The sequence below is a fragment of the Ciconia boyciana genome, chromosome 5, assembly GCF_034638445.1.
Source record: "Ciconia boyciana chromosome 5, ASM3463844v1, whole genome shotgun sequence".
NCBI lineage: Eukaryota > Metazoa > Chordata > Aves > Ciconiiformes > Ciconiidae > Ciconia > Ciconia boyciana.
The window spans coordinates 81,853,733-81,880,874 of NC_132938.1; the positions used below are offsets into that span (position 1 = coordinate 81,853,733).

The window sequence follows — 27,142 nt, forward strand, 5'->3', positions numbered from 1 at the left end:
GGTGCACAAGAAGCTGGGAGGGGACACAGCCAGGATAGTTGATCCAGACTGCCCAAAGGGCTATTCCATACCATACGGCCTCATGCCCAGTATATAAAGCTGGGGAAGAAGAAGGAAGGGGGGGACGTTGGGAGTGATGGCGTTTGTCTTCCCAAGTCACCGTTACGCGTGCTGGAGCCCTGCTTTCCTGGAGATGGCTGAACACCTGCCTGCCCATGGGAAGCAGTGAAGGAATTCCTTGCTTTGCTTTGTTTGCGTGCGCGGCTTTTGCTTTACCTATTAAACTGTCTTTATCTCAACCCTCGAGTTTTCTTACTTTTGCTCTTCCGATTCTCTCCCCCATCCCACCAGGGGGGACTGAGCGAGCGGCTGCGTGGTGCTTAGTTGCTGGCTGGGGCTAAACCACGACACGCTCCCCGGTGAGACGTGCCCGCTCCGGGTGCTGCCAACCACCCGCCTGCTTCCGTACCCACGGAAAGGAAAGGATGAAGGGGTGTAAATGCTGTTTAAGCAAATAAATTTAAATATTCCCACAGTATTCTGACAGTCTTACTGAAACCTTGTTTTGCCTGGCTTTTACCCTTGCTATCGCTGGGGAGAACTCTGTGCGTGTACGTCCGCAAATAGAATACACACGTACATTAAGTTTAAAATTCGGAAGAAGGGGTGGGGAGCTTCTTGCCAATACTGGAGCACTGGACTTCAAAAATTCGTGGGGTTTTGTTGTGTTTTTTCTGTTAAACACGGATGGCTTGCCGCGCTCCAGCGGCTGTTTAATGAAAGCCTTGTGCAACGCCCGCCACTGCTCAGCGAAAGCTGCGGGGAGGTTAATTCTGTCTGGCCGCAGAAAGGCTCAACCGGCTTTTACACGTTTTACGTTATTTTAATTGCCCCCATTTTTGCGCGTAGCACTGGAGGTAATAATATGAAGCCTTCTCCGCTAGCAGTAACAGACACAAAGACAAGCGTGTCGAGAAGCCTGCAGAGGCGAGGCTGGTATCTCCGGCCCCTTTGGGAATGGTGGTGGGTTGAAGTCGCTGGAGGAGAGTCCTGTCGTGCTGTGCCCAAGGGCAGGGTTGAGGAGAAGATGCCTTCCTCCGGACGCTCCTCTTGGTCTCCTCTGTGTGTTTGGTTTGACTGGGTGGGGGTTTCTTGTGTTTATTTTTATTACTGTTAATTGCTCAGCCCTGCTGATTAGCACAGGGGGGTTTTATTTTTATTGCGAAACACAGACTGCTGGTGAATGAGGAGGCGGCTGGGAACTGACTCCCCCTACTTGCATTATTTCAAGGAAGAGCCCTTCAAGCGCCTTGGACTCGTGTTTGTCCCCATCTCTCTTTCCCCTCGCCTTGATATTCTCCCACTCAGAGTTCGGACCCCATCCTGCAGAGCAGGGAGGACTGGGTGCAGCCCGTGTCCTTATGTATGCCTGGTACAAATGGCTGGGAAATGGTTTTTTTACTGCCTTGTCAACAAGTAACAGCGTTGACGAACCTGGAGGGGCTCTACCCTTCTAGCATGCGTTTCTACGGCATTTTAAAATATGCCTTGGGAAGGAACAGGCTGTCTCTCATCTGACCTGCGGGGAACGCGCTGTTTGGACACAACAGATGAGAAGAGGACCGGGCAGCACAAGCACCACGGTGGGACGATCCTCCCCTACGCACCAGCTCCTCTTCTCTTCATGGCTCAGGGTATCGCGTCCACGCTTTCTCCTCCCTTCCCCTGCCGATCGGTCGTCTCCAAGATAACGCTTTTCCCGCGTCCTCTCCAAAGCCTCCGCTGTTGTTGGAGCCAGGGATACAATTCCGGTATTTTCTTGCTGGCTCGCTAAAGCCTGGGAGGGGAAAAATAACTCCTGCCTTGTGCTCGTGGTCTTGTCTGGAGCCAGGACCAGAGCGGTCCCTTGGCCATCCAGCCGTGGTCCCTTGTCAGTCTGAAACGCGGGCTGGAAGCCAGTTGCCGCCTCCGATCAGGGGAGCTCCACGGGCCAAGCGAGACCTCAGCTGTGTGAAAGCAGCAGCCAGAGATAAACACACACCTGGAGCCTGTTCTGTACAGAGAAAGAGGGAGATGCTGGTTGGGACCTGCGTTCGCTGATGTGAAGCATCCTTCCTGATCTGATCGCAGGACGTTACACAGCCCTGAGGTGTTCTGTTGCTCTAACAGAAGTCAGGTACAGTTGTCCTCCGACAGGACCGGGAGAGTTTTAGCATACCCCGTAATGGGAGCAAGCTTTTCACGACAACGTTCTGGTCATTGTGTCCTGCCGTATCGGTGTTCACGCGCAGCTATGACCCAGAGTAACGCTGCCTGGCAAGCCCTGCTCGCTGCTCCTGGGCAGACCTGCCTTCCTCCCGTCCGCCTGTATAAAATGCCCGCAGGCATGAACAGGCGGGAGTGGGATGGTTGGCAGACGGGGGCCTCACTTCTGCCCTGGTGAAAGGGTCGTGTTTTACCACTCGGCACAGGCAGCATGCTAGAAAGGGGTCTTCAGCACCTTATATCCCGCTTCCATGTCTTGTACGTGAAATTATGGTCCCTCCTGCAATAACGAAGCCAAGTGGAAGGATTTGTTTCTGCGGCTCAGTTGCCTGTTTCGGGGTTGAGAAACAACAGGGCAATGTGGCGGCTGGTGGGGTGATTTCTGGGTGTTGTCTCCTGCCTTTCAACCTAGTCCTACCTAGGACTACCTCTCCTACCTGGTCAACAGCTCATTTCTCAAAGATGCAAAGGGAAGCTCTAAGGCGCTTACGAGGAATGCTTGATCTTCAGCACTGCTGGAGCCCGTTACAGCTGCCTTTTTTTTTTTTTTAAATTTAATCCTATTATTCTGACAGTTCCCGCTATGCAGTCATGTGGACATAAGAATATGAAGCTGAAACCGTAGCATTACAAAGAGGAAGAGATAACGCTCATCGTCAGTCACCTGCTGAAACACGAAGAGGAAAGCACCAACGCAAGGTAATGAATTAGACTGAGAGATTGCTATGTGTGTTTCTTTGCTCTTTTTAAATCCTCTTTTGGTTTTCATTTTGATGTAGGGGAGAGCCCTTGTTGGATCTTTACCCTTCAGCTGTCGCGAAGTCGAGCATCACCTAACCAAACTTCACGTTTCTCCACTCGCCTTCTCCGCGAGGTCTCCATTTACTGCTGCAACGGGGTTAGTTCAGTAAAAGCCATGGTGTTGCACCACCAGCCCGGCTGGGTTTGAGCGCACCGTGCCTTGTGGTGCCTCGCAGCCGGCAGTAAACGCTGGTGCTTCGATCACGTCGATTAGGTGTGTTTAAACGGTGTGCCATTTTGAGAGTCACACCCCGTAACTACAGGGAAGTAGGTTGACAGGGGAGCTCTGTTTTATCCTTGAGCTCAGCAACAGCGATGTTTGGGCTCACGTAATGATCACTCAGGCATTTAGTAAATAGAGAAAGCTGGTGTCAGATTCATTAAAAAAAAAAAAAAAGCTTAAGTCTGACGAAGAAGGACGTTGATTTGATGGAGTGGATTCGAAAAGCATTCGAAGGGGAAAGGGAGTCGCTCGCTGAAATCAAAAAGCTGGTGCCCTCATCAGACGTTCAGTGACCTGGAAATGTTGTGTTAGCTTGAATGGAGTAAATGGGTCTTGAATGGGGTTAATGGGTTAGCTTGAATGGGTAAAGGGTTGTGGAGGTGCTGCGTGTGAGTGGGGTTTGCTGTTTGGTGGCTTTTGTGTGGGTGCGTGCCCTTGTTTGGGTTTCTTTTAACAGCTAAAGAAGATTCAGTTCTGGGTATGGCCCTGGGTCTTCACAGCCCCGTAGCATGCACGCAGGGTGAGTGATATTCCCGGTGTCCTTGTCGTCAGAAATACTTTCCAAAATAGCTCGCCTTACTCCCTTTTTCTCTAGAGACCCCATTAAAGCAACCTGTGTTTGACCGTCTCCTCCACAGTATTAATTGCTCTCTTGCTAGTAGGAGCAGGAGGCAGACCTGGCAGGAAAAGCTGCGGTGGGCTGTACCCACTGCTGCCGACACTACGGAAAAGAAGAGGCTTAGACCTCAGGAGACCAAACAAATCCATGCAGGGGACTGAAAAAGGACAGCAAAGATTGAGGATACAGCTGCTTTTTCCGGTGTTGATGCTTCACTTGCAAAAATTGCAATGAGCGGTGTCTTCTTTAGCAGATATTTTGAGACCTGACAACTGTTCTAGCTTTGGATGCTGCTTTCTATGCCAACGTGCAAAGTTCATAGCGGGGATATGGTGGGGAAGGTTTTAAGGTGATGATGCAGGTGAAGCCATTTGTGTTTTTATTTCCTCAGGGAAATAAGTTGTTGTTTGAAATTGCTCACTATCAAAGGCCTGAAACGACAGGCTGTAGCCTGTGGAGTATATATATCTTGTACCTACAAAATTCACTGCTTGTGCACGTACGTGATGAGTTGTTAGCTGTAAATCCAGTCTTTCTGGCTCCTTTCATCCTTTGAGTCGTGAATACATGTGTTCTAGCTAGCACGATTCAGAAAGCACCCACAGGTCCTGCCAGGATGCTCCACTTCGTTACTCCGGTTTTATGGAATAAGTCAGCTAAATAAAAATCTCACTGGACAGCTGTCTCGGGTGATACATCGGTGAGTTTATCCCCCTTTTGCTGAAGCGGTACCGCCTCATCGATACAAGGAGGCGGCTGCCACAGCTGGCACGGGCTCCGTGTGGTAGCTAGCACCAGGACCGCCAGCGGTGTTAGGAGGTGCTCCACAGCTCTCTGCTGGCCACGGGTCCAAGCCGTCTTCTTTCTGGGGAATAGAGGCAGAAGGTAACAGAGGCTCTGCTAATAACGCTCACATCGTTGAGATGGCTTTACAGTCAGACTAAAAAAAGCTTGCTAAACATTTTTATAAAACTCTTCAGTTCCCGATGCTGTATATTTGTATACAGATATAAAGCCTTTCCTTTTTTCCCCCGAGGTGGATAGGAAGAGTGAGTTAGTATCCGAATTGGTGCTGCCACTTATCAGGCCATGGCAAGCACAAGGTTAGTCCCTGGATTTAACAACTTCCTTCTGCTTTAAAAAAAATAAAAATGTGACTTCATAAAAGGTGTTTATTTTCAGGCATTACTTAGCAGAACCGGCCAAAGTCTTTCAGCAAAATAGTGTTTCTATCGGAAAGTGCTGACAGTGAGGTTGAAACTAGTCAGGCTAGGATTTAAAAAACATTTTAAAAACATTTTAAAAACACTGATAGCCTACCTCAGCTCCGTCATAACTGAACGCTGCAGTACGAAGAACACGCAGAAGATGTATTCAGAGATGCACAGGTTGGAAGAAATAAAGACATTTTATCTGCTCTATGTTAATTAGCGTATTTAATAGATCTGCATGGAAGAAAAAGCTTGTTTTCATGTTTTGCAAATGCTAGTTCTGCAATTATTTCCTATTTGTCCTCAGGCTAATGTCACGGTAGTGTGGTGGAGGGGTGTTTTTTTAAGGTGGGGTTGTTTGCTTGTTGTGTGGGTTTTTGAGTTGGTTTTGTTGTTTGAGTGTTGTGGTGGTTTTGTTTTTTGTTTTTTGGTTTTTTTTAATACAACTGTCTTTCAGTGGGAAAAGAAGGGGAAAGAGAGGAAAAAGTCAGCAGCCTTTGGCTTAGGTACTCACCTCGAATGCGCAAGCCTTGCCACGCGTCACGACTGCCTGACCGGTGGTTTGCTCCCGTCCCTCCTGTGCTCTGGGTGCAAGCTCTGGTCTGGCCTGCGGGCATCCGTCTGGTCTCGGCAGGGAGTGCAAGTGTGCCTCTCTTGGGCCCTTTTTGTCCCTTAATCTGGGAGGTTCAATGACTCTGAATTTTGGCAAATACAGAAACTGCTGACATTGATGGTTTCTCTGCTACGCGAGATGGAGGAGGACTCCTCTGAAGGTAGCGCAGGAGCGAATAGCAAGGAGTGGGGATGCTGCGGCAGCGTGACCTGTTACATTAGCCAGAGACCCAGCTGCAGTAATAGAACTGGTACAGATTTATACTGGATAAATTTAAATTGGCAACAAAATGGACTCTCCCCAGTATTTTCCGTGCATTACAAGGACGTAAGACGTGACAGAATTTCACCCTACATTTTTCTTCCCTATCTTTCCTCTGGTTGAGAAACTCTCAGTAGCGGGCACTGAAAAAGTAATTGACCGTAGCAGTCTGGGCCATATTGGAAGGAAAATTCCGCAACTTCAGGCCAAATAAAGTAACTAGAAAACATGGCTAGATACCCTTTGAAAAACTTGATGTTTTAAAAACATCAAGTGAAAAAAATCAAGTGAAAAACAATGATTTAAAAAAAATTTGTATCTGACTTATAACAGACTGACGCTTACCAATCAGTGCTGAATAGCAGAATTAAAAAGAAAAAAACAAAACCCATATATATCTTAGGGACCTGGGTACAGAGGAATTATAATTACGATAGTTCAAGTTAAGGTACCCAAATGGGTGCTGTTCCTTTTTATGCTGCACTGGCAGTAAAAGAGAGTGAGCCATTATTTCTACATTTAACACTTGTACATTTTTATTTAGTTAAATCAGCCATTGTACACATTGCAGCTATGTATTGTTAGTGTTGTATTTTTTTTTTTAATTTTTAACTAATACATGCCCTCATAGATATATTCCATTAGTGTTATCACCATGGGAACAAGATGCTGATTCGTCAACTTAAAATTCACTTCTTCTCACAGTATTCAAGTTCTTTAATAACACAGCAAAAAATCAAAATAAGAGGTGAATAACCATTATGTTGTTACACAGAACATCATCTGCACCGCAAATAACACAACAGAAATGCATTTCTTTAGAGCCCCATCCTTGAAGATCATCCTGTGCTGTCTCTGACAAGAAGAAAGCCATGATGCGTCGTGAAATGTTTCATCACGGGTCTCATTCGGTTTGGCTGCCAAAACACGGGGTTTTTTTGGTTTGGTTTTTGTTTTTCCTGCCTGCCAAAAAAGTGTTAGCATGGCACCTCGGGTTGTTTTGCCTGCAGGAAGTCAGAACTCCTAAGATGTTTTCCTGCTTTTGGCATCGCTACCTTAATGAGGAAGTGCCCTTGTTCTGAGCACTGAGTGAGTCATTAAAAAAACCAAACAACCCTATAATTGTAGAAGGCCAGATAAGCTTGGAAAAAGTATTACTCCTAGAGGAGAGGATTTGTTTTACTCTGGTTTTGAGTATACTATTAAAAAAATCAAATAGCTGTTTAAAAACATTTAGTTTGTGTGTGTGTGTGTGTGTGTCTATTATATTACGCTAAAACACTACAGAGCTCCCTCCATTAAATATTAAGGTACAGAACACCCAAAATGTCAGATCTCTATGTTCCCTTTTTTGAAAATGAAAGTGCAGACATGCTATCACGGTTTTCAGAGGGTTGGTTTAGAAATATATATATAATATATATAGATAGATAACAAAATATGAACAGAAACTGGCTTTCAAGGATTGTGAGCACTTTCTCTTTAAAAAACACTTGATTGGAAGATAAAAACTGCTCGCTCAGTGCTAAGAGGGCTAACAAGCTGACATGATTATAGGAGGGTTTGGCTTTGACCTTCAAATGCCACATGCATGTATCGGATAAGAGGCAATCTTGATAAAACACGGTGAATTAATTATTCTCCTTGGATAGTGGGTAAGTCTTTCTCCCATAGTTATCTACAGTGCAGTGGCCAGCAGGAAGTACCACCAATAAGACAGTGTGGTTTGCTAAGCAGTGATGAAAACAGGAAACTACTGTAGTTATAATTGTTTAATACACCCTGCCACATGTCCAGATCTAAAAGATTTTAATACCGTATGCAAATGTGCCATAGATATAGCTGCTAGCAAGTTGGTTACCTAATTGGGTATTCTTTTTTTTTTTTTTTCTTTTCTTTTTCTGGAAATCTTTAAGTGGCTGTCCGAAGGTCTTAGAAGTATTAATGGCCACAGTCAGCTGTTACTTCATGAGAACAGCTGAATTTCCAGGTATTTAGCCTGACTCTTAGAGCCTTTAACTATAATAGATCCCTAAACTGGAAGTCTTATGGATGCAGTAGATCTGCAGTGCTTCCTCCTCAGTCAGTCTGTGTTTGCAGTCGATTGTGTTAACATTATTTTATTAATCGCTGTTCAGCAGTGTCAATAGACCTTGTAATCCATGATGCTAATTGTAGTCATAGGCAGTGTGTTTTCTGCAGTCTTGTAAGTCCAAATACTCTTGCTATATACAGTTTACAGGTTAACTCCCTTTTTTATGATGCATGTACATAGTCACTTGAAGAGGCCTGTAGATGAAGTTGGCTTGACAAATGCAATTTCATGAAGCTAGTGCAGAAGCAAAGGAACAGCAAGAAGTGGCGATGCTGACAAATTCCCAGTACAGCACAAAGACGACGATTCGGTGGATAAATCATCCTGAATGAAGGATGCTATCTTTGGTCACAAATTAGCTTACAGGGTAAAAAAAAACCAAAAACCCAAAATCAAATGGGGGGTTGGGGGGGAGGGAGAAATGAATTCACTGCATCTGCACAAGTAGAAATGGCAGTGTCTTCCAGTGATTATGTAGGTAATAATGTCTACACCTAGAGAAGATGAATGCTGCATACGGGATGGATGGTTATGTGGTGTTGTTGAGGGGTGGCAGCTTCTCACTTCGCCTCCTGTTTCCAGTCCTCTTTGCAGAAGTGTCTAAGAAGCTGCTGGAGGTCATGTTGGAGGTCATCCTGTGGTACTGCTTCTGGGGTGTCTTCCAGCTCTTCGATGTGAACGTGTTTTCCATACCGATCCTTCATCACAGTCCTCTTCTGTGTGCTGGCTTTACTCAGCGTTGTCCTAAAACAAAATAAATGAGAAAACTGTCTTAAAAAGCCCACAGTTCCTGAAGGTTTTAAAAAATGCTCCTTTTCAGCTGCAGTTTTAGGGCTTTTTCATTCAAAATAACAGGAGAAGAACTGTAGCTGGCAGTTTAAGCCAGCTGAGGTCAGATACTCGTTATGCATTCTGAATACAATACACACCACCGCTTTCATTGGCTTTCATAATGTTAACTAATAGCAATTAATCTCTATACGCTGATTAAGCATACAGTTTTAGATGCCCAGCAAAAACATGCTGTAACACACAGGCATGCAACATCTGTTGAAATTCACACAAGACCTTCCTATTTGCTGTATTTAACTTCAACATACAGAGTTGTCCTGTGCAATAGTAATTTAAGCTGATTAATTTCTTGAACACCTACTTCTGAACAAGCCTCACTTCTGACAGCCAGTAAAACCACATTTGTGGTAATCTAGTGTCCTAAACTATTCTGTTAATTACTCTCTTACCTCATTGGAACCATCTTGCTCTACTAGTCAGAACCTTAAACCTCACCAAGTCCCTTCCAGATCTAGGCACATAAGTGTAGTTGTCAGAGGACAGCTGGGCGTCTCCTTCTTACCCTCACCCAGAAGCCCAATTTTTGGTCAGTGTCTTGAGATATGACCACGGGAAGCCAAGCACACTTGGAAATTCCTGCGTGCTCAGCCAGGAATAGCTCCATTTTTATCAGACAGCTGACACTTCTTAATTTGACCGGAAGGACCAAAAGGTCCCTCTGTTAGATGGAGTACCTTGACAAGAATGCACACCCTTCATCCCAAAGCAGATGCAGCAGGTCTTTCAGCTCTCACTGTGTCCTTGTGACACCATCCCACTAACTCTGAAACTGGTCTGTGTTTTACAGCTTGTTACAATTACAGACACAGTTTGGTCAGGATGCTCTTTCAAATGCTAACATTGGCTTTACCACCCCAATGGCCATTATCAATTCAAATGGTCTGAAAGAAAAGGTGTGTAAAAGATACCTAGCCTGTAGCAGCCTTGGCTCAAGTTGTGTGTGGTAGGAATTAATACCCTTGCTGTACTATGGTAGCTTTTTTTTCCCTCCCAAACATTTTCCTATCTGCCCTGCCTCATTCTTCATAAGGCTCAACTGTCACAGGCAGATATCTATATGTATCTATCTCCATATACCCCCTCATCTATTTTGATAATGTTTAAATTATCAAATGATCACAGAGTCAACTGGTATGAAAAAAAATATTTTTGAAGTAACCTTGATGGATGTTGTTAACTGTAAATCACGCTGTTATTCCGGTATCGCCTCCTATGAAATCAGCTGGACAGTGATACCCCTTTGTACTGGGTCTAGCCAGCATGCAGTTAACTTTCTTCATAGCAGCCTGCGTGGTGCACTGTTTTCCATTTGGGTCTAAAACAGTGTTGGTAACAGACCAATGCTTTGGCTACTGCTGAACAGTGCTCACACAGCATCGATACTTTCTCTTTTTTTCCCCACTGGCCCCCTCAGCACGTAGGCTGGGGCTGGGCAAGAGACTGGGAGGGCACACAGCCAGGACAGCTGACCCAAACTGGCCAAAGGGCTATTCCGTACTATATAGAATCATGCTCAGCAATAACAACAGGGGGTAGAGGAAGAAGCTGGGGGTCGGGGGGTTGTATCTTCCAAGGTGACCATTGCTCGGCGACTGGCTGGGTGTCAGTCTGCTTGTGGGAGGTGGTGAGTGACTGCCTTTGCATCACTTGTTTGGTTGTTCTTCCCTCTTTCCTTCACTTACTAAACTGTCTTATTTCAACCCACGAGTTTTCTCACTTTTGCTCTCCCTATGCTCTCCCCTGTTCCAAGGTGGGGCAGGAGGGTTAGGGAGCGGCTGCGTGGTGCTTGGCTGCTGGCCAGGGTGAACCCACCACATCCCTATTCACTGAGTCTTTTCAAGTAACGTAGACCTTTCCGGGGCTTATATCCCTTCCTGTAACAGAATGTTAGTAGTAATCTTTAGTACTTTTGCAAATAAAGCTTTAAATGCTGCCAGTGGTTTCACTTCAGACGCTCACTTAAATCCACTCATATATTATGTTTGTTAATCCTTTTGTAGTAACAGTTCGTTGACATGCCAAGCCAAACCTTTTAATAATTGATCCGTCCTCTTTCATGATTTCCTTCTCTACTAAAGCGGGGAGTTGGACTTTCATTTGGTTACCTGTATAGCTCAAAGCCTCGAATTAAAACATAAACTTCAAATTAAAACAAAACCCAAAAACCTCGGACAGAAGATAACTGCTCTTCATCCCTTACTGCTTTATATTAATGAAGTTGAATGCTGAGAAAATGATGAATAGACAAATAAGAGAAGCATCTGCCTGCCATTTGTATCCTTTCAAATATTCCTCAAATGTACATATCAGGTACAATTTCTTGTATAGGACAGTTTCATTTTACTAATAATTGTACTGAAGCACGCCTTGGTACTTTCTTTTCAACTTTGAAGTAGCCCAACTCAAGGCCTTGCAGTACCACACTTGCAGAACTCATCCTTTGTATCTGCTTATGACAGCTGCTACAGCAACCTTCTTCCTGTCACAGAAAATGCTCTTTGTTTTATAGCTGTTCCCACTGCCACCTTGCGCTGCCTGTTCTCAGTGCTAGCAGCACAGAGACGGGTATACACAGAAATGATGGGTGATGCCCCTGAGCCTCGACTGCACTGAAATGGGAGAAGCAGGGAACGGAGCCCAGCAAGCTTTTCCACAGAACGTCCGCTGTTACGAATACTTCATAGAAAACAGAAAAATAGAAAAAAAGGCAGCATTTTTATTTTCCTTTTAGCTGGATGCGGGTTTGTCTGTGGTATCTTCCGCAGGCTTCTTGATTTACTAAACTAGAAGCTGCAAGCTGGGAAAAAAGTGTTATTTCCCAAGCCATTTCTTTGAGCCTCTACATGACAGCTTTTGCTGCTTGTTTTGTTATTGTCAGGAGAGAGGGATCTGGCTGCTGGGTCTATATTCGTAACAGGAAATTTGGCATCTGGCATCTCAATCTAATAGCTTAGCACTTGTTGTCTTCCCGCAAGCTGTAATACCATTGTACGGCAGAAAATATCCAGACCGTGACATTGTTGCATCTATGTTTTTATATGATATTTCGTCAAGTTAAAAAAACCAAACCAAGTACTTACGTTGCATCTAGTGACACAAAACTTTCATCCACGTGAATCTTTAAGATGTTTTACACGCATTATTCAAAGTGACAATAAAATGGATGAAGAGCGAAGTGCTATCAGTTCCTTATAAAAAAAGCTATATTAATTCAATATCACTTTTCTATTTCTGAAATGTTTGAACTGACCAGAAAAAGCATAAAAACAGGAAAGCTGCTAATTAGCTTGGTAGCTATTTCTTCCTTTTGAGGACAAATACATCAACTTACTCAGAGAGTAGACTTAACTGTATCAATTTCTAAAATTAGCTCCATGCGTGGTAACATATGAATGAACTTTTTCTTTAACAGTAACCACACCCATGATTTCTAACAACTTTACTTAAAACCCCCATGGCTTTTTTTTAGAATCTTAAAATGTTTCATAGCTAATTCTGTAGTTACACACACACTTTATATACTAATCCCTTTATAACATGTCTGAGTATAACAACAGAGGTTTATACTCAGTAGTTGAGTATGATGCTCCACCAACAAAGAATTTGTCCCCGGGTATGCTGTGACACTTGTTTTAATATTTATATTTTAAAGGCATTTTTACCTCTTCAAAGTCCTCTTTGGCTGACGGAAGATCAGTAGCTAAGCTAGCATCCCCCAGGTGTTTCTCCGTTCTCTCTCCTTGCACTACAGTGGTTTTTATGACTTTGCTGACCTTCCGGCCTTCCACTGGTTCAGACTGGAATTTGGAGGCACTAGGCAAAACAGCAGGTTCAGACAGGGTCACCTGTAAGGTTAGAAAGCAGAAGTATATGGATATAAATTACATAATGGATACTAACAAAGCTTTTAGTTATTCTACCATTCTTTCTTAATCACTGCCATAGAGAACAAGAATATAAGAAGTGTCTCACTTGCTATGTGTATGCATCAAAATAGTGAGTGTACATTTTATTACCTGCTTTACAGCTCTGGAATGAGACATTGCAAGATGTCAGTTCAGACAGCAGGAACAGCCCTGGATAATTTATTCTGCTGAGGAGCTTTATGCTGGGAGGGTGAAAACTGCTTCTGGAACCTGAACTAGCCTGAGGGCAGCCAGGGATATCGCTACCCTCCACCACACCACAGGCTGCTGTACTGGCATACCTGCCAAGGCCACTGGAGCTACGCCAAGTAACAAGTGGACCTCTTGCGGTATTCACAGGTAGTACGAATTAGTGCTATCAGTCCATATCTTAATTTTAAGATACTCTTCTGAGATGAGTCACACTTGTAAAACCAAGGAACTCTTACAGGAGCAACAGACCAGAATATTAGAATACCATGGGGAAGTGACAAATGCAATTTTATCTGGCAAAATACAAATTTAATGTACATGGGTTCCACATGATAAAGAGTAGCTCTGGTATGGTCAGCTAACTAAAAAAAATTACTTTGTTTTCTTGCTGCCTTACTCCTAGAGAATTAATTCTGATGATTAATTCTGGCAAGAGAGAATGGCAATTACGTTCTTAGCATTTCTAATGACCGCTTGTTAAATGTTGCTTTCAGCTGCAGCACTGCTGAAAGCAAGCCCTATTACTAGCTTCTGGCCCTCTGTCACAACCTTAATTTTGCCGATACAAATGTCTGTAGGGCTCCATGGTGAACTAAGGCAGGAAAAGATAAACTGAAAAGCACTTACCTTTTCAGGTTGTTTTTCTTTTTAATTACCTGGCTCTACAAACATTTTGCATGAAAATCATACTTTTTTTTAGCCTCTTCAAAGCAAAGAACACACCAGTAAGTTCAACCTAATATAATGTATAGTTTTAGAAGGGCTTAGTTGTAGAAACCTAGAGAACATCAGATCATTTCATTACAACAGTCACTAATTTTCGTATTAGAGTAAGAGGTATAATAACAAATACAGATTTGCCATTTATCTGTGTGTCATCTTAGTACAAAGCTGCTTTCTTTATGAATTTGGTACTTCTCAGAAATCACAGAATCTGTATCCTGACTTATTTTCAGAGAAAACTGCCCTCTTTCCCTGCCCTCCTTCCCACCCCCTGCCTTCTCCCTGTCTTTATTCTGAGGCCTTTCCATCTGCAAGAAAACTTAAAAGTTTCATTCAAAACTGAATGTTGTTGGCATGAGTAAGATGTAGTTACTAAGTACACTGGTGGTGTACTGCTGCTTTGTACCATCGCAAGGAAAAGTGGAAGATCTGACCTCTGACTGTTCACCGTCGCTCTTCAGCACAACCCGTTTTACAACTTTGGAATAGCCATCTCCTTCTTCGACAGTGACAGGTTTTTGTGGTGTTCCTTGCATTAGGACTTCCTCTTTTTCTGTGCCATCTGGAGAAACGTATCGCCGGATGATCTTTCTAGTGACCTGAAGGAATGAAATAGAGCTTTGTCCCGAAAGAATTAACAATAACATATTCCTTCTTTTTCTCTATATAGTATTTTCTACGCAAAGGGCATTTTTTCCTACACAGAAAAACCTACATAGATGGTTCAGTGTTTTAGTCTGTAACACATATACGCACAAGGACCTGTAGTAAAGCTGCAAGTTGATGCATTCGCCCTACTTAGGTTATCACACAGCAAAGCTTCCATAAACTTACTTCACAAGTGGGCACAATATAGATATTGGAATGACTCTCTAAAGCAGTAGTTATTATTAGGAAAAGAGGGATAGTCCTTCGGAGAGAAAACATACTTTACAACCGTACAACTGAGGGAAAACATTTTCAGACTGACATTTTCAAAAAGGCTTTTTAAAGTAAGAGGCTAGCAGCTTGGCTATCAAATGCTTAGAACTAGATTCACAGAGGGACTTGGACATCACATTGCAACACCGATGGTACTAACGCCTGCTGAACTAGTGAGCTAGAATTAACCTACTTAAGAGACTAATCTGGTGCTTAAGCTTTCTAGGCATTGGCAAGCCAAACAAAGAGGAGCAGAAGAGAATTACAGGGTTCAAGATGAGATAAATTTCTCGGGAGGATGGGTATGCATCCCTCTGTGGATGACCTGGAGCTCTACATTTTCGTACGCCTTCCCAGCCCCTTTTGACAAGGTAACATTAAGCAGTAACCTCCCGCTTTGTCCAAAAGCTTATTTGCTGTGATACTCAGCCAGACTGGGTCACCTATGCATAAGAGTCACAGAGGTGGGGGTAGTGCCCGCCCAAGCATGGACCTACCCAGAAGAATACAGCCATGCTCACTCTTGCACAACGAATATTTGGCCCAGGTTGTGCCCAGGAATATTTGGCTGGGGTTGTTTATTTTAATAAGAATTCAAACAGCTTCCAGAGACGTGCTATCCAGCTGAGGGTCTATGATGTTTTCTTGGGAGACAGAAGATGGAGTTTGCCACCAGCAGAATTCAGCCAAGTCCTAGACCAATTCTCTAAGCACTGAGTTGTCAGGTAAAGCAAGGAGCACAGAAGTTCCTCTTCCACTTCCACGCTGTGCAGAATTCGCTTTTATAAGCATGGTCTGAAAATACTTATTTTATAAGGCTATCACACAAATAAGTACTTTCTATATTCTTTGTGCCATAAAAACTGAACTGTATGTACAGATACGGAAATTTAGGAACCTGGTCAGGCACAGCTGAGTAGAGATTTTGAAGATCTAAAGTCTGAATTCAGATGACTCTTGCAGACCCAGCCCTCCATTAGTTTCATTAATATGAGCAAACATGATCTTAGATAAAATTGTCGTGGTGTGGAGGGTTGTTTTTTTTGTTTAGAAACTTTTTCTTAGAAATGTGGATCTATGCAGATTTTTCATTGGTTTTAAGTGGGAAAATTAACAAACTATGTCATGTTAAGTTATAAAGTGTAACACAGAATGATCTTGCGAATCAAAATAATTCTTCAAACTTTGGAATCTCTCATGAACAGAAATTCTGGTTCCTTCCGTGCTCTACTCTTAAAAATCATGCCCCTTCACAAAAGAAAATTTGGCGTGTATGTGGATGTATTTATCCTTCCTTTTATAGGAGTATAAGTAGCAAGGGGCATAACTGACAATACCTTCTTTACCACTGTGTGGCCATGTTCATCTGTATATTGCTCTTCTGTGACTGTTTCTGGTGGCATTTCAGGCATACTATCAGCCTGTATGACAAAGAACAAAGTTTTATGAAGCAAGGCCTTCCTGTAGGTAACTTTAAATATGCGGTTTTAAAATTGGTTAATTGGTTAAAGAATGAAAAAACAATTGAGAAATGTTAGAAAAAAATTTGTTCTGCAAATAAATACTTAGAAAGGCATGCAAAGAAAAGTTATGCCACAATGGACAGGCAAATATATGTTAGTTGACCGTGTTGTGCATGGGGCTGAGAAGTCTTCGTCCTCCTCCTACTGAGGCATCTAACGGAATTTAGAGTTGGGTTAGCAGTATTACTATAATCCTCCCTTCAAGAAAAGGTATTGGAATGGCTTATCCAATGCCCATCCATTGTTCAGGAGCATTCCAGCTTCAGGTGCAATACCAGCCAAGTGGTCGTCTCAGCAGCATGCCTAAATGTGTTACCAGGGCCTAGTCACCACAGGCTCGTGCAATTGTTCAACACTCAGTACCTGAATAATCACCCGGCGACGAACGACCCTGGTAGTGACCATCTCGTCCTCGTCCGAGCTGGTCTCCAGCCCACCTAACTCCTCTGCTAACTCCTAGTGGAAGCATGGAAGCAGTGCTCTGTTGTCTGTGGTACTAGCAGTACTTACAGGTTCTGTCTTGTTTTTATCTAAAACCATCTTCACTTCTGAAAATTTTTGCTTTTAGCATTTTGGCTTCTTACCTGACTTTAATCTGTGAAACATTGATGTGGGGTGGGAGGCTTTGGCCACTTGACTATACACTAGCTGTTCATTAGCATATTGAAAAAAGAAGGATGAATCTTTGTGGTACTAATTCTATAGGATGCTCTTAGTGGTTTTAGTGCCCTTAAGATTGCCAGGGACAAGCCTGAAATTGGTGGCATGACGTCGTTGCAGGTAGACTAGAAGGTATTACTAGCACCAACTCTGGAATTCATACATATTGCATATGGTTTCTGTATTAATTACATGGAAAATTATATGAAAACCTTTTAATCTTCCATACCGGGAAGTACATAGTACAGCATATAGGCAGTAGGACTAAACAGTTTTAACTAGAGGACAATGTATCAATAGCCTTGGCACTGGAAAGATCAAGAAAAATTAGTAACAAGTGTTGAAGTAGTTCTCTCTCCTGCACAGGGAAGAATTAAAAATTTAAATGAAGAGGTCAGAAGGCAAAGAGAAGCTGAAAAGAACTACTTGGGAAATACCAACAGTATAAAAACATAAAGGGGAAAATAAATAAGGGGTGTGCATGTGTTTCTTTTTGGTGGTGCTGGTTGTTGTTGTTGTTTAATAAAAGAACTGGAGGGAAAAAGAAGTACATTATCTTTGAGGGCAGCCATTGTATTGAGTCCTGTTGTAGCTAATCTTTCAACATCTGAGTTATCCTACACATTTTATATTCAACCTTTTTCTGAGATCCCAGAGGCGGAGCTCAAACTCTTCATTCTAGTGGTGGTACATTTGACAACATGATGATAAAGAGCAACGAAAGAGCAGCCCGTTTCTCGTTGAACGTCAAAACAGGAAACAATTTCTGCTTAAGTAGAACCACGCTTTGTCTGCTCTAACTTAACTGATAAAACTTATTTCCTGCCCAATTATGCCTTCTCCTTTTCTTCCACTTAGAACAGGCAGAGCGAGCTGTTTAAGAATAAACCTTTATCTGCCAAGGAATTTAAATTCCCCACTAAAAGCCATATAGTTGCTTTCTTTCATTGCTTCTTGACATCTTCCCCTCTCCAAACACTGCAATAAGATTCCTTTGTCTTACACAACCGACGACCTACCTCACATAGTTTTTGTTCTTCTCTTCCATCTCCTGTCTCCATTTCTCTTTACTGCCTGCATGCTACACAAGCACCATTCTCAAGTTCTTTTCTTCCAGTACATCCTTAGTATTCTGCAACATACATCCTGCTGCCTCTTTTCCATGTCACACTCTACAGTATTTTTCATGTCATTCTTCATGCTGCTCTGGGCTAGTCTTGCCTTTCTTCATAAGCTTTTAACATTATTACTTTGTCTTTCATTACATCTGTTCTTCAGCTTTCACTTGTACATGGTTTGTTTCTGCACCTGTTATTTACACTAATTCTCTCTCACATGCATGGCCATAACTGTCACCGACCAAAGGACAAATAAGGGTAGCAGAACCAGAATTACAGTCTAGACTTTAGGATCTGGGTTTTGCTTCAGCTTTGAAAAACCTCTATACAAATGACTATAGCTAGCTCTTATAACCACACAGGAAAGGAGAAAAGACTCCGCTGCAGATGGGGATTAATTAGGCTGACTAAAAATATTCTCGTCTTAAGGAACGAGCGAGACGTACAACTTATTCTTTTGTGTCAAATACTTTGAGGCAAAGTTGTTACTTACCTTTTCTAAAGATTCCTCTTCGTAGCCTCTTCCAAACTTTTCTGCCTGCTCATCAGTTGACTCCACTATCACTAGACTAGTTCTCCTTGGAGAGAGGTCATCCTGGTGGAGTTGGGAGTCCTCGGGCTCTTGGATGATGGGAGAGTCACCTCTCTGAGCAGATGATGGGGGCTGTGGGGATGGGTCTTCTCTCTCTTCCTTTGCCACACTGAAGTGTGCAGATTCTTCGCTTGCTGCTTTTCCAGTTACTGGTGCTGTAGACTGCTCTGTTCCTGGAGTTGTGACGCTGTGAATTACAGGTTCAAGGGAAGTTACTACCATGCAGTGCTTTCCAATTTCCATAAATGGAACATTATGCGCTGATTAAATATTGTTATGTCGTCTGTCGCCTAGCAAAGGCTAGAAATAACTGATACTCCTTGACAATAACTACAGAGCAACCTGGCTAGGAATGCCTCTCATCTTCCTGACCCAAGAAAATCTCCAAATGGATGTCCAAATGTTGTACCCAATTCTGCAAAACTTGGTCTTTGTAAAGGATTTATGTGAGCTTTGCTGTCATTTGTGCCCTCACAAATATACATATTACCTATTATTTTTGGGGGGAAAGAGACTGGATCACTGCAGGTGGATGAGAAGCAACTACTACAGTAATTACAAGCTATGCAGCTGCAGGTGAGGAGAGACCAACTTTTATGTAGAATCCTGGAGCCTTACCAAACAGAAATTTAGTAGAGGAATCTAGTAGACAATCTTATTTTGTTTGTAATGTTATTTTCACTCTTGAACATTGCTATGATTTAACTGCAAGTTATTTAAACATATTATTACATACATTACTATGTAACATACATAAAGGTAATACATATATTAAAGCATATGTACATGCAATATTCTTCTGTTGCATATGGGTGAATAATAGGGACCTCAGATATTAAGCTAACTCATCGAACTGAGTTTTATCAAGTAACCTTATAACTCTTGAAGCTGCTTAAAGCTATAAAGCTTGAAAGGTCGCTTCTGATTTGCATTAATTGTGAAGACATTACCCGCTTCACCACCTAGAATCTTCTTTTGAGGTTGACTTTTCTCTTTTCTTGTATATCGGTAAAAAGAAAAAAAGACAACTATATCAAAACTGGTGGAATTACAGCCTGAAAAATAATAAGCCTGCAAAAATTAAATCTTCCACTTCTAAAACTTCTGAGATGCTTCGGAGCTAGCATCTACATGCTTGCTTTTTTTCCCCCCCTCTCATCCTAAAAATTAACTGCGGAAATTGTTACATTTTAATAATAGGAGTCCAGATTCCCTTCTCTGTAAACAATCCCCTGAGTAGATAACTAATCATAACAGTAATAGAATAACTTGCATGTATATGTTTTTTCCTGATACAAGTTGGGTTTTGACAATTTGTTGTGCTCCTCCAACTACTGCCCTTGAAGCAATTGTGTTTTAAAGTACGAAAAGATTTCATTGTAGTACAAGTTAAACAGTATTGATCCAGCCTTTTTTTCCCGTTCACCAGGCTATACATATTATTGTATAATTCCTCTTAGTATGTGTTCCTTATGAGCTATTTAAATCTAGCCCAATTTTCCTCCTAGTTCAAACTAGATATGAAGTGTAGTGACATCCCCGTCATCACTACTCTCATTTAGTATTGGCAATATTGTCTCAAATGTATTCTCTGTTCCTCAAAAACATTCATTTCCTCATGCAAATCATTAGGAAGTATTGGTATTTTTGCCCATCAGTGCAAGATAAGTCCTCTACCTTAGATGCTGTTTTCTGCCTCCCACACTCTCTCCTGGGTGTAAAGCATATCTTGAGCAAAAGAATCCCCAGAAGACCATTTGCTGGACTCAACTGCACTTTGACTCTTTGGAGCTGCATCTCCACATCAAAGCTAATCACTCTCAGGAAAATCACTCCTTTGGAAGGGGATCCTTGATATTTTGCTAGCCTATGAATACCTGGATCAACCCTGCATAGATTTCTCAGCGTGGGCACGTGATTAGGGATGCTGGGAAGAAAGAAACATGATCCTTTTCAAGTTCCTTTCCAAATGAAAACAAGCCCACTGACAGCCCCAAATCAGAATTCAAGGCTTTGCTGTGCAGGTCTTCTAAATCTATATTTCATCATGTGTTGTTCCCTGAAGTACTTTGTCTTGTCTGTATAAAACCCTGTTTCCGTTCATTTGGCCTTCTGAAATTTACTTTTAAAAATCTAGTTCCTAATATGTGGTTATGAGTTTTGTAAGTAATGACTGAGTTGGAAAATTTTTGCCTCAATTGAAAAAGCCATCCTGAAGTTGAAGAAAGGCCCCGCTAGTGTTAATTCCATTGTTTAACATTACTCGCCATCTAACATATGAAAAATACACACAGTTCGCAAAAAACCCCCCACCTCTACATTATCCCTCTTTTCTTTCACATATACTAGACTAGGTTATTCCTTTGTGTTCACAGTGACAAACTGACTTTCTCTCCTAATCCTTAAGGCTTCCTCCACATGGATTAAAAAGTCAAACCTGCAGTAGAAACTAATGAACTGGTGGGCACAATTGGAGGAAAATCCTAGTGAGTTCATATGTTTCAAAGAAAACTGTAAAATCCTCTTATTACACAGAGAAGAGATAATCTGTTCCACATAGGTTTCATTCTGGTCTTTTGACACTTACAAATATTCATGTTGTGAAGCAGATGGTTTTTCTGGCACATCTTGGGGTTTCCCTGAGAACTCAGTTTCTACTTGTTCCTTATGCGCTTGTCTCAGGAGCTCAGCCATTGATACTTCTGCCTCACTCCTGGGAGTACTGTCCTGAAAAGGAGAATAACTGACAGACACGTCTTCCTCAGAGACAATAGGAGGATGTTCCGTTGGCTCACTGTCTTTAGATATTCTATGTTGTTCTTCTTGCTTATGTCTTGAACTGTACAGTTCTTCTTGCAATGCAGAAAACCCTTAAAAAACAGAGAGATGAGAAATGCCGTTACAAGTCTTACTAGAATGCAGGAAGTCCTTGTCATTCTCCATGTGCATTTAAAATCCCTGGATGGAACACATTATCTGAAATTTTTAGACCTCTTCAGTGGGAGAGGACATAACCTCTCTAAGTAGCTGAAGGAACACTGGATTACCACTACTATTGCCAAATAATGAACCCTGACAGTAACAGCCAAAATAAAATTTACTTAGAGTAATTAAACTTGAAACCCTCAAAGTATGAAAGAAGATTCACAACAGGTTTTTTCCAGCAGATTAGGACAGGTTTTAGCGATGTTTTCCCCCCCATCCATTAAATTATCTGCTTATGGAAAAAATAACTGCACAAGTATGGACAAAGAAATTCACACAGGACTAGGTGCAAGACCTAGCTAATTTATATGCTTCAAAGCATATAAACACATCCACCCACCTCCAACCCCTAATCTCAAAGCAAGGGCTCTCATGCTGCAAAAAATGTAAAAGAACATATGCTTTTCTGTTCCACAGGCTACAAGTCACAAGCCTTGGCATTTGTTTTTCCTTACTAGCCGCATTCGCTAGGAGCCTACTGAACTCTGAATAGCTTGGGGGAAAACATAACTGCTTGTACTGAATTTGAGCTGGACATGAAGGTTAATGTTCTAAAACTCATCAGTTGTGATATTAGAATGCTAATTATAGGAAACAACCTTCTATTTCTACATTCTCTTAAAGATGGGACGTTTGCAGCTGTCTAATGCTTTACCGAGCTACCAGTTCAATACTAAGTTAAGGATGTAAAAGTATCACTTCCAGAAAAGAGAATTTTATTTCACATAATTTGGGGGTGTTTCTTCAGTCTACAACCATTGATCTAATCTACTGAACTTTTAAACTTAAGAAATCCAACAGCATCATAGCAGAATTACAATATCCTGGATACTGAATCCAAAGTTTTTTCCAAAGCATGGAGCACTTTTCCTTTTACAAATCTTGGTCAAATCCTAATGCAACCTTCTTAACTTTTATGAAAGTACTTGTGTAAGCAAAAAAACCCCAGCAAACTGAGCATAAGTATTTGCAGTAGTCTCTGAGGACATTCCCTTATTTGCTTTATAAGAATCAGCTAATGTAGAGATCTTATACCTGGTGAAATAGTGACCTGTGTGATGTCATGCTTGCATTCATCGATATTACCTGTGCTTTCAAAACGAGATTCTAGGGCTCAGTCATAAGAGTCAACAGATTATCCTAGTCAAACATTTCAGAACAGAAGCTAGAGCTCAGATGAGATAACCTGGGCAGTCTGGATCAGGAGATGTTTACCTTCGCTATGGTCCAATCCTATTGTTTGTTCAATTTCTGCGTACGTGCGAGTGCCGTGGACCTGCATGGAGTCTATGCCGCTGGTCTCCATTAGGTGAACAATATCCATTCGGTTGATTTTTGTAAGACATTGGGTAAGATTTGTATCTGTGGCATTAGAACGACACCATGTAGCTGAGTTAAAAATTTCACATGCTCTCTCCCTTCTGTGTTCCATATGAAGGACATATATAGGATACCGAGCAATATAACATCATACATAAGATACAGATGCATTTAGAAGCACTGCTATGTAAAATCTAAAATTAACTGAAGGGCTGCCTATAAAAATTACCACTAATTTTGTTTTTTCCTTTAACAAATTTGTTTAGTTTCCCCAAACATTTTTCAGTTTAGGAAAATGAGGCCTCAGTGTTTTTCCACTCTTTCTTTGCTGTAAGATGCTCTGCCTTGCCCTCAAATGAACAAGATTAAACTATTTTCTCTGAGAATCCTATGATATGCCATGTTATACAGACAAGCTTAAAAAAATTAAGTACAATCTATGGTCATTCTTTCTATAGCCTACATTTTACCCAAATTTTCTTTTTATGATTATAACACACATCTGCCACCTCAACTAGAAAATTGGAGACAGTTATATGTACTATAACTGGAAACGAACCTGTTGCGTGTTTCCCATCCCTTTCAAGCCAGTATTTGAGGAGTGCATGGCTCTGGTCTTGAAGTGAATTAGGATTTTCAATTCGGATCTGGTGAATTTGCTCTTCTGTGAAATCCAGTTCTCTTGCTAGCTCTGAAAAAGAAATCCATCTCTGTAAAGATGTCTTTTTCTTCTTCCCCACCTTACATCTATTTTACGGCTGTCAGCAGTGAAGTGGATTACAAACTTTTCTGAAACCAAATTCTCTTTGCTTCTATGTACCTTGCGTTATATTCAGAGACATCGTTAAACAGTAAGTTCATGACAAAGACAGAAATGCGTTATGCCTAGAAGTGATGGGTCTGTGTGAGCTTTTTTTTTTTTTGCATCTACCATGCCTAGTTCTCAGAGGCACAACACTACTGACAAAATTTAGCAGTGACAAGCTATCAAATAGAGTGCAGTTGCAGAAATAGCACATGAGCAGATAAAAATATTTCTAGCTACAGAGCACCATGCTCAGCAGATTCTACCCTCTGAAATGTTGAATATTTCAGAAACTTTGATCAAAATCTAGTAAAAGAATTCATTTTGAGTAATGGCATTTTGTAGGGCTAGATTAAAGCATACTACTACTCCCCTGGACTTGTTTCATTTAAAGAAAAGTAAATGTCTATGAATTACAGTCGAAAACCAAAAACTGAAAATGTAAAACTGAGAATAACGGATGTCTTTCTGATGTAGCGTAGGTTCACACTGCAGTCCACAAAAGAGAAATGGTTTAATAGTCTGTAAGATCTTTATTGCATCCAGAATCAGGAGCTGCTTTCTGCCATCACCAAACTAAGATGCAACTAGTTGAAACAGGTCATCAAATGAGTTAAAGCCATGGAGAATTTGTGAGATTCCTACTGCTATTCCTGGTCTCCAGATTTCTGCTTCTTTCACAAAGAAGGGTTCATCTTCTATTCCATTGTCGTTATCGCTCTAGTGGCATGGACTTGATTTTGGAGGGTGTCATGTTTTAACAGGGTGGAGGGAACCCTAACCGCAAACCCCAGATAATCTTATTTCCAGGCTGGCTTGTAAACTGGTGCAACTGTAAACTTCAACAAATATACAGTAACTACACATTAGATTCAAATCCTAGGTAGTCAAATAAGTTTGAACAAAAAACAACCACTGTTTTATCCCCCCCAGTAACATTTGACACAGTAATCTTTACTATAATCAATCTTTACCATAATATAAGACAGGAATATTTATGCAGGTATATTACCCTGCCCTCTCTAAAATGCTATAAAACATTAATGTCTATTTCGATGAGCATTCATTTTTTCTAGTTTTGTTTTCAGAACTATCTATTAATTTATATAAATTTTTCAGCAGATTCCTAATCTGTTACATTGCACAGGTCCACGTCCTACTGATTTAAAAATAATCCATGATGGGATGAGTGACATATGCTCCCAGTCTTCTCTATGGATTGAAATAGAAGACAGGAAAGGAAGAGGTGAGTAATAAGCAAAAGTATCAGTGATAGTTTGCATATACTCTGAAGATGCTTATAAAAACAGTATAGAGCACAATTCTCCTTATCAAGGAGTTAACATTTTTTCTCTGGTATACAACTCTTCTTTAACTCCTAGAGCCTTGCTAATTTACAGGAGTGTGGTAAAGCTCTAGGGATAGATACAAAAAAGTGTAGGCCTGATTGAATTTTTTTTGCAGCAATTTTTTGTTGGATTGCACAGTTTGACACAGCATTGAGATTTCTGCACAGCTCTTTTTCTTTGTAAACACTTTTGAGCTGATTTTCAGTGACAGACATCTGCATTTCATTCTGTGTTACTTTCACTTGTCCCCAGTAAGGTTAACTGTCTCAGATCCACAAAATCCACAATATTAAAGTGATTGTTACAAATAGGTCCCTTTTTATCCCTTTTTCCTCAGCACAGTTCTGTAGAAAAGAAGCTGACGTCATTTATCCCTATAGTGGCCGTCTAGCTCAGGAGTTCCAGAATACAGATGATGTTTATTCATGTATTCATTTATCTTCTAGCCAGAGTTGTTGCATTTTGCAGGAAAGAGTAGGGTAACATATGCCAGCTCTTTGTCACTCTCTCCTCCTAGGAGTTTCCCCTCTGGAGATGCCACAGCAAGTGCAGAGGCCTTACCTCTGCATCTGAGTTCTTACCTAACAAGCTATAGGAATCTTAGTAACCAGAAGGCAGTAAGCTACTGAAATATTTCTATAAAACATCTTTAGATAATCAGGAAGTCATCTGAAAGAAACATGAAAAAAGTGAGGAATGCTCCCTTCCTTTCTCCCTGGGGCAGACGACATGCATTTTACCTGTCCAGCTGAATCCAAGATGATCAGCAATGTGGGCCAGTCTTTCCTCTGTCCTTTCCTGATCATCCTGTTGATCTAAAGGTCAAAGAGAGCCATAAGTTGCCTTTTACAAAGTTAAAAACCATTTTCATAGGTGATATAGCCCAAGGGAAAGTGCTTTTTTTTCTAACTGCTGTAATCTGCTGTAAATATGGTCAGGCTTTTACAACTGGGTAATTACAGTGCAGATTGTAAATCCCCAGGTTAAAAGAAAAAAAAAAAAAAAGGAAGCTTGATTTTTCAAAAAGCATAGGACTATCTACATTTTCCATTTGAAAATCAGGCTTTCATGTGAAAATCTAAACAAGGACTGAAGTGCTTACTGTGCCTATTTTGGCCAAGCATTTTATTCTAAATCTTCATTCTAACATTACATTGACGACTTTAACTAAGTCAAGAGCCATAGTTTTCCATGCCTCCTTAGTAAATGCCAAGGTTGAAAAATTCATCTGGACTCAGCTTCTAATTATGTTCTTTCTGTTGCAGGGAAAGTTTTGTTCAAACAGTCCATATGGCACTTCATGTTATGGTTTGTATTTGAGATATTGTAAATTTAAGCGTCTTTGACCCTTAGGGAGTGATACAAAATACTTACAATGAAGGCAAGGAAAAATCAGATGTTCATTTGCCAGTCTTCATTTATTTCTCACCAGTAATGGTGAGACTGACAGTTCCTCCCATCCCCAAAGCTAATTTGAGGATGGCAGAATTTGAGTTTTGATTTTCCCTGAATGCACACATCGATTGTGATACCTCAGATTGCTTAGGGTTAATGATACATGCATGTTTCATTTTAGCTACTGGATTTCCATTGTGGCTACTCAGTAGTAGTGCACAAGTAGGTGAGAGGAAAACCAAACACCAGAAAACTTGTACTAAAGTTACTGGTGACACAGAATTTTTTTGAGACACAGATCGTCAAAAAAAGGAAGGTGAAAAACTTAATTGTTTAAAACTTCTGCAGATTTCTTTGTGTAACAACTCAGAAGAAAATGTATTTGCCTGTCTCAGTTTCAATCAATGCCCAAATTTTCCATTATTAGTAAAAATTAATAGTTAAGGATAGGGCCAGGGAAAGCCAAAAGCCAAAATGTGCATGACCTGAGCAATCAGTTTAATGGTAAAACAATACATATTTTTAGAAGTGTTTTTGTTTATTAAAGTAACACTTCCCATAAGCATTCATGGTTTGCAATCTTGAGATTGTTTCACAGACAAGAAAAATACAGACACAACACAAAAAACCAAACACAGCTCACGGGGGGGGGGGAATACACAACTAACCACCAAAAGCTTAAAAGAAAAGGCC

At 41.4% G+C, this 27,142-nt stretch overlaps 1 protein-coding gene across 13 annotated transcripts in view; it reads right to left on the reverse strand.

Moving 5' to 3' along the window:
• Nucleotides 1-6,524: 6,524 nt before the first annotated feature.
• The window catches only part of ANK2 (ankyrin 2), a 258,299-nt gene continuing 237,681 nt past the window's right edge, over nucleotides 6,525-27,142 (reverse strand). For 7 of the 13 annotated variants that reach the window (XM_072861198.1, XM_072861194.1, XM_072861197.1 and 4 more), the window contains 9 exons: nucleotides 25,795-25,869; nucleotides 23,460-23,591; nucleotides 22,796-22,942; nucleotides 21,183-21,465; nucleotides 18,497-18,782; nucleotides 16,040-16,123; nucleotides 14,216-14,380; nucleotides 12,603-12,785; nucleotides 8,688-8,832 (listed from right to left, as the gene is read on the reverse strand). In XM_072861198.1, coding sequence (XP_072717299.1) covers nucleotides 8,818-8,832; nucleotides 12,603-12,785; nucleotides 14,216-14,380; nucleotides 16,040-16,123; nucleotides 18,497-18,782; nucleotides 21,183-21,465; nucleotides 22,796-22,942; nucleotides 23,460-23,591; nucleotides 25,795-25,869 — 1,370 coding nt within the window. In that variant the 3' untranslated portion in view covers nucleotides 8,688-8,817. Of the gene's footprint in view, nucleotides 8,833-10,969; nucleotides 11,062-12,602; nucleotides 12,786-14,215; nucleotides 14,381-16,039; nucleotides 16,124-16,588; nucleotides 16,682-18,496; nucleotides 18,783-21,182; nucleotides 21,466-22,795; nucleotides 22,943-23,459; nucleotides 23,592-25,794; nucleotides 25,870-27,142 lie in introns of all 13 variants that reach the window. The other 6 variants (XM_072861188.1, XM_072861187.1, XM_072861193.1 and 3 more) reach the window with 3 other exon arrangements.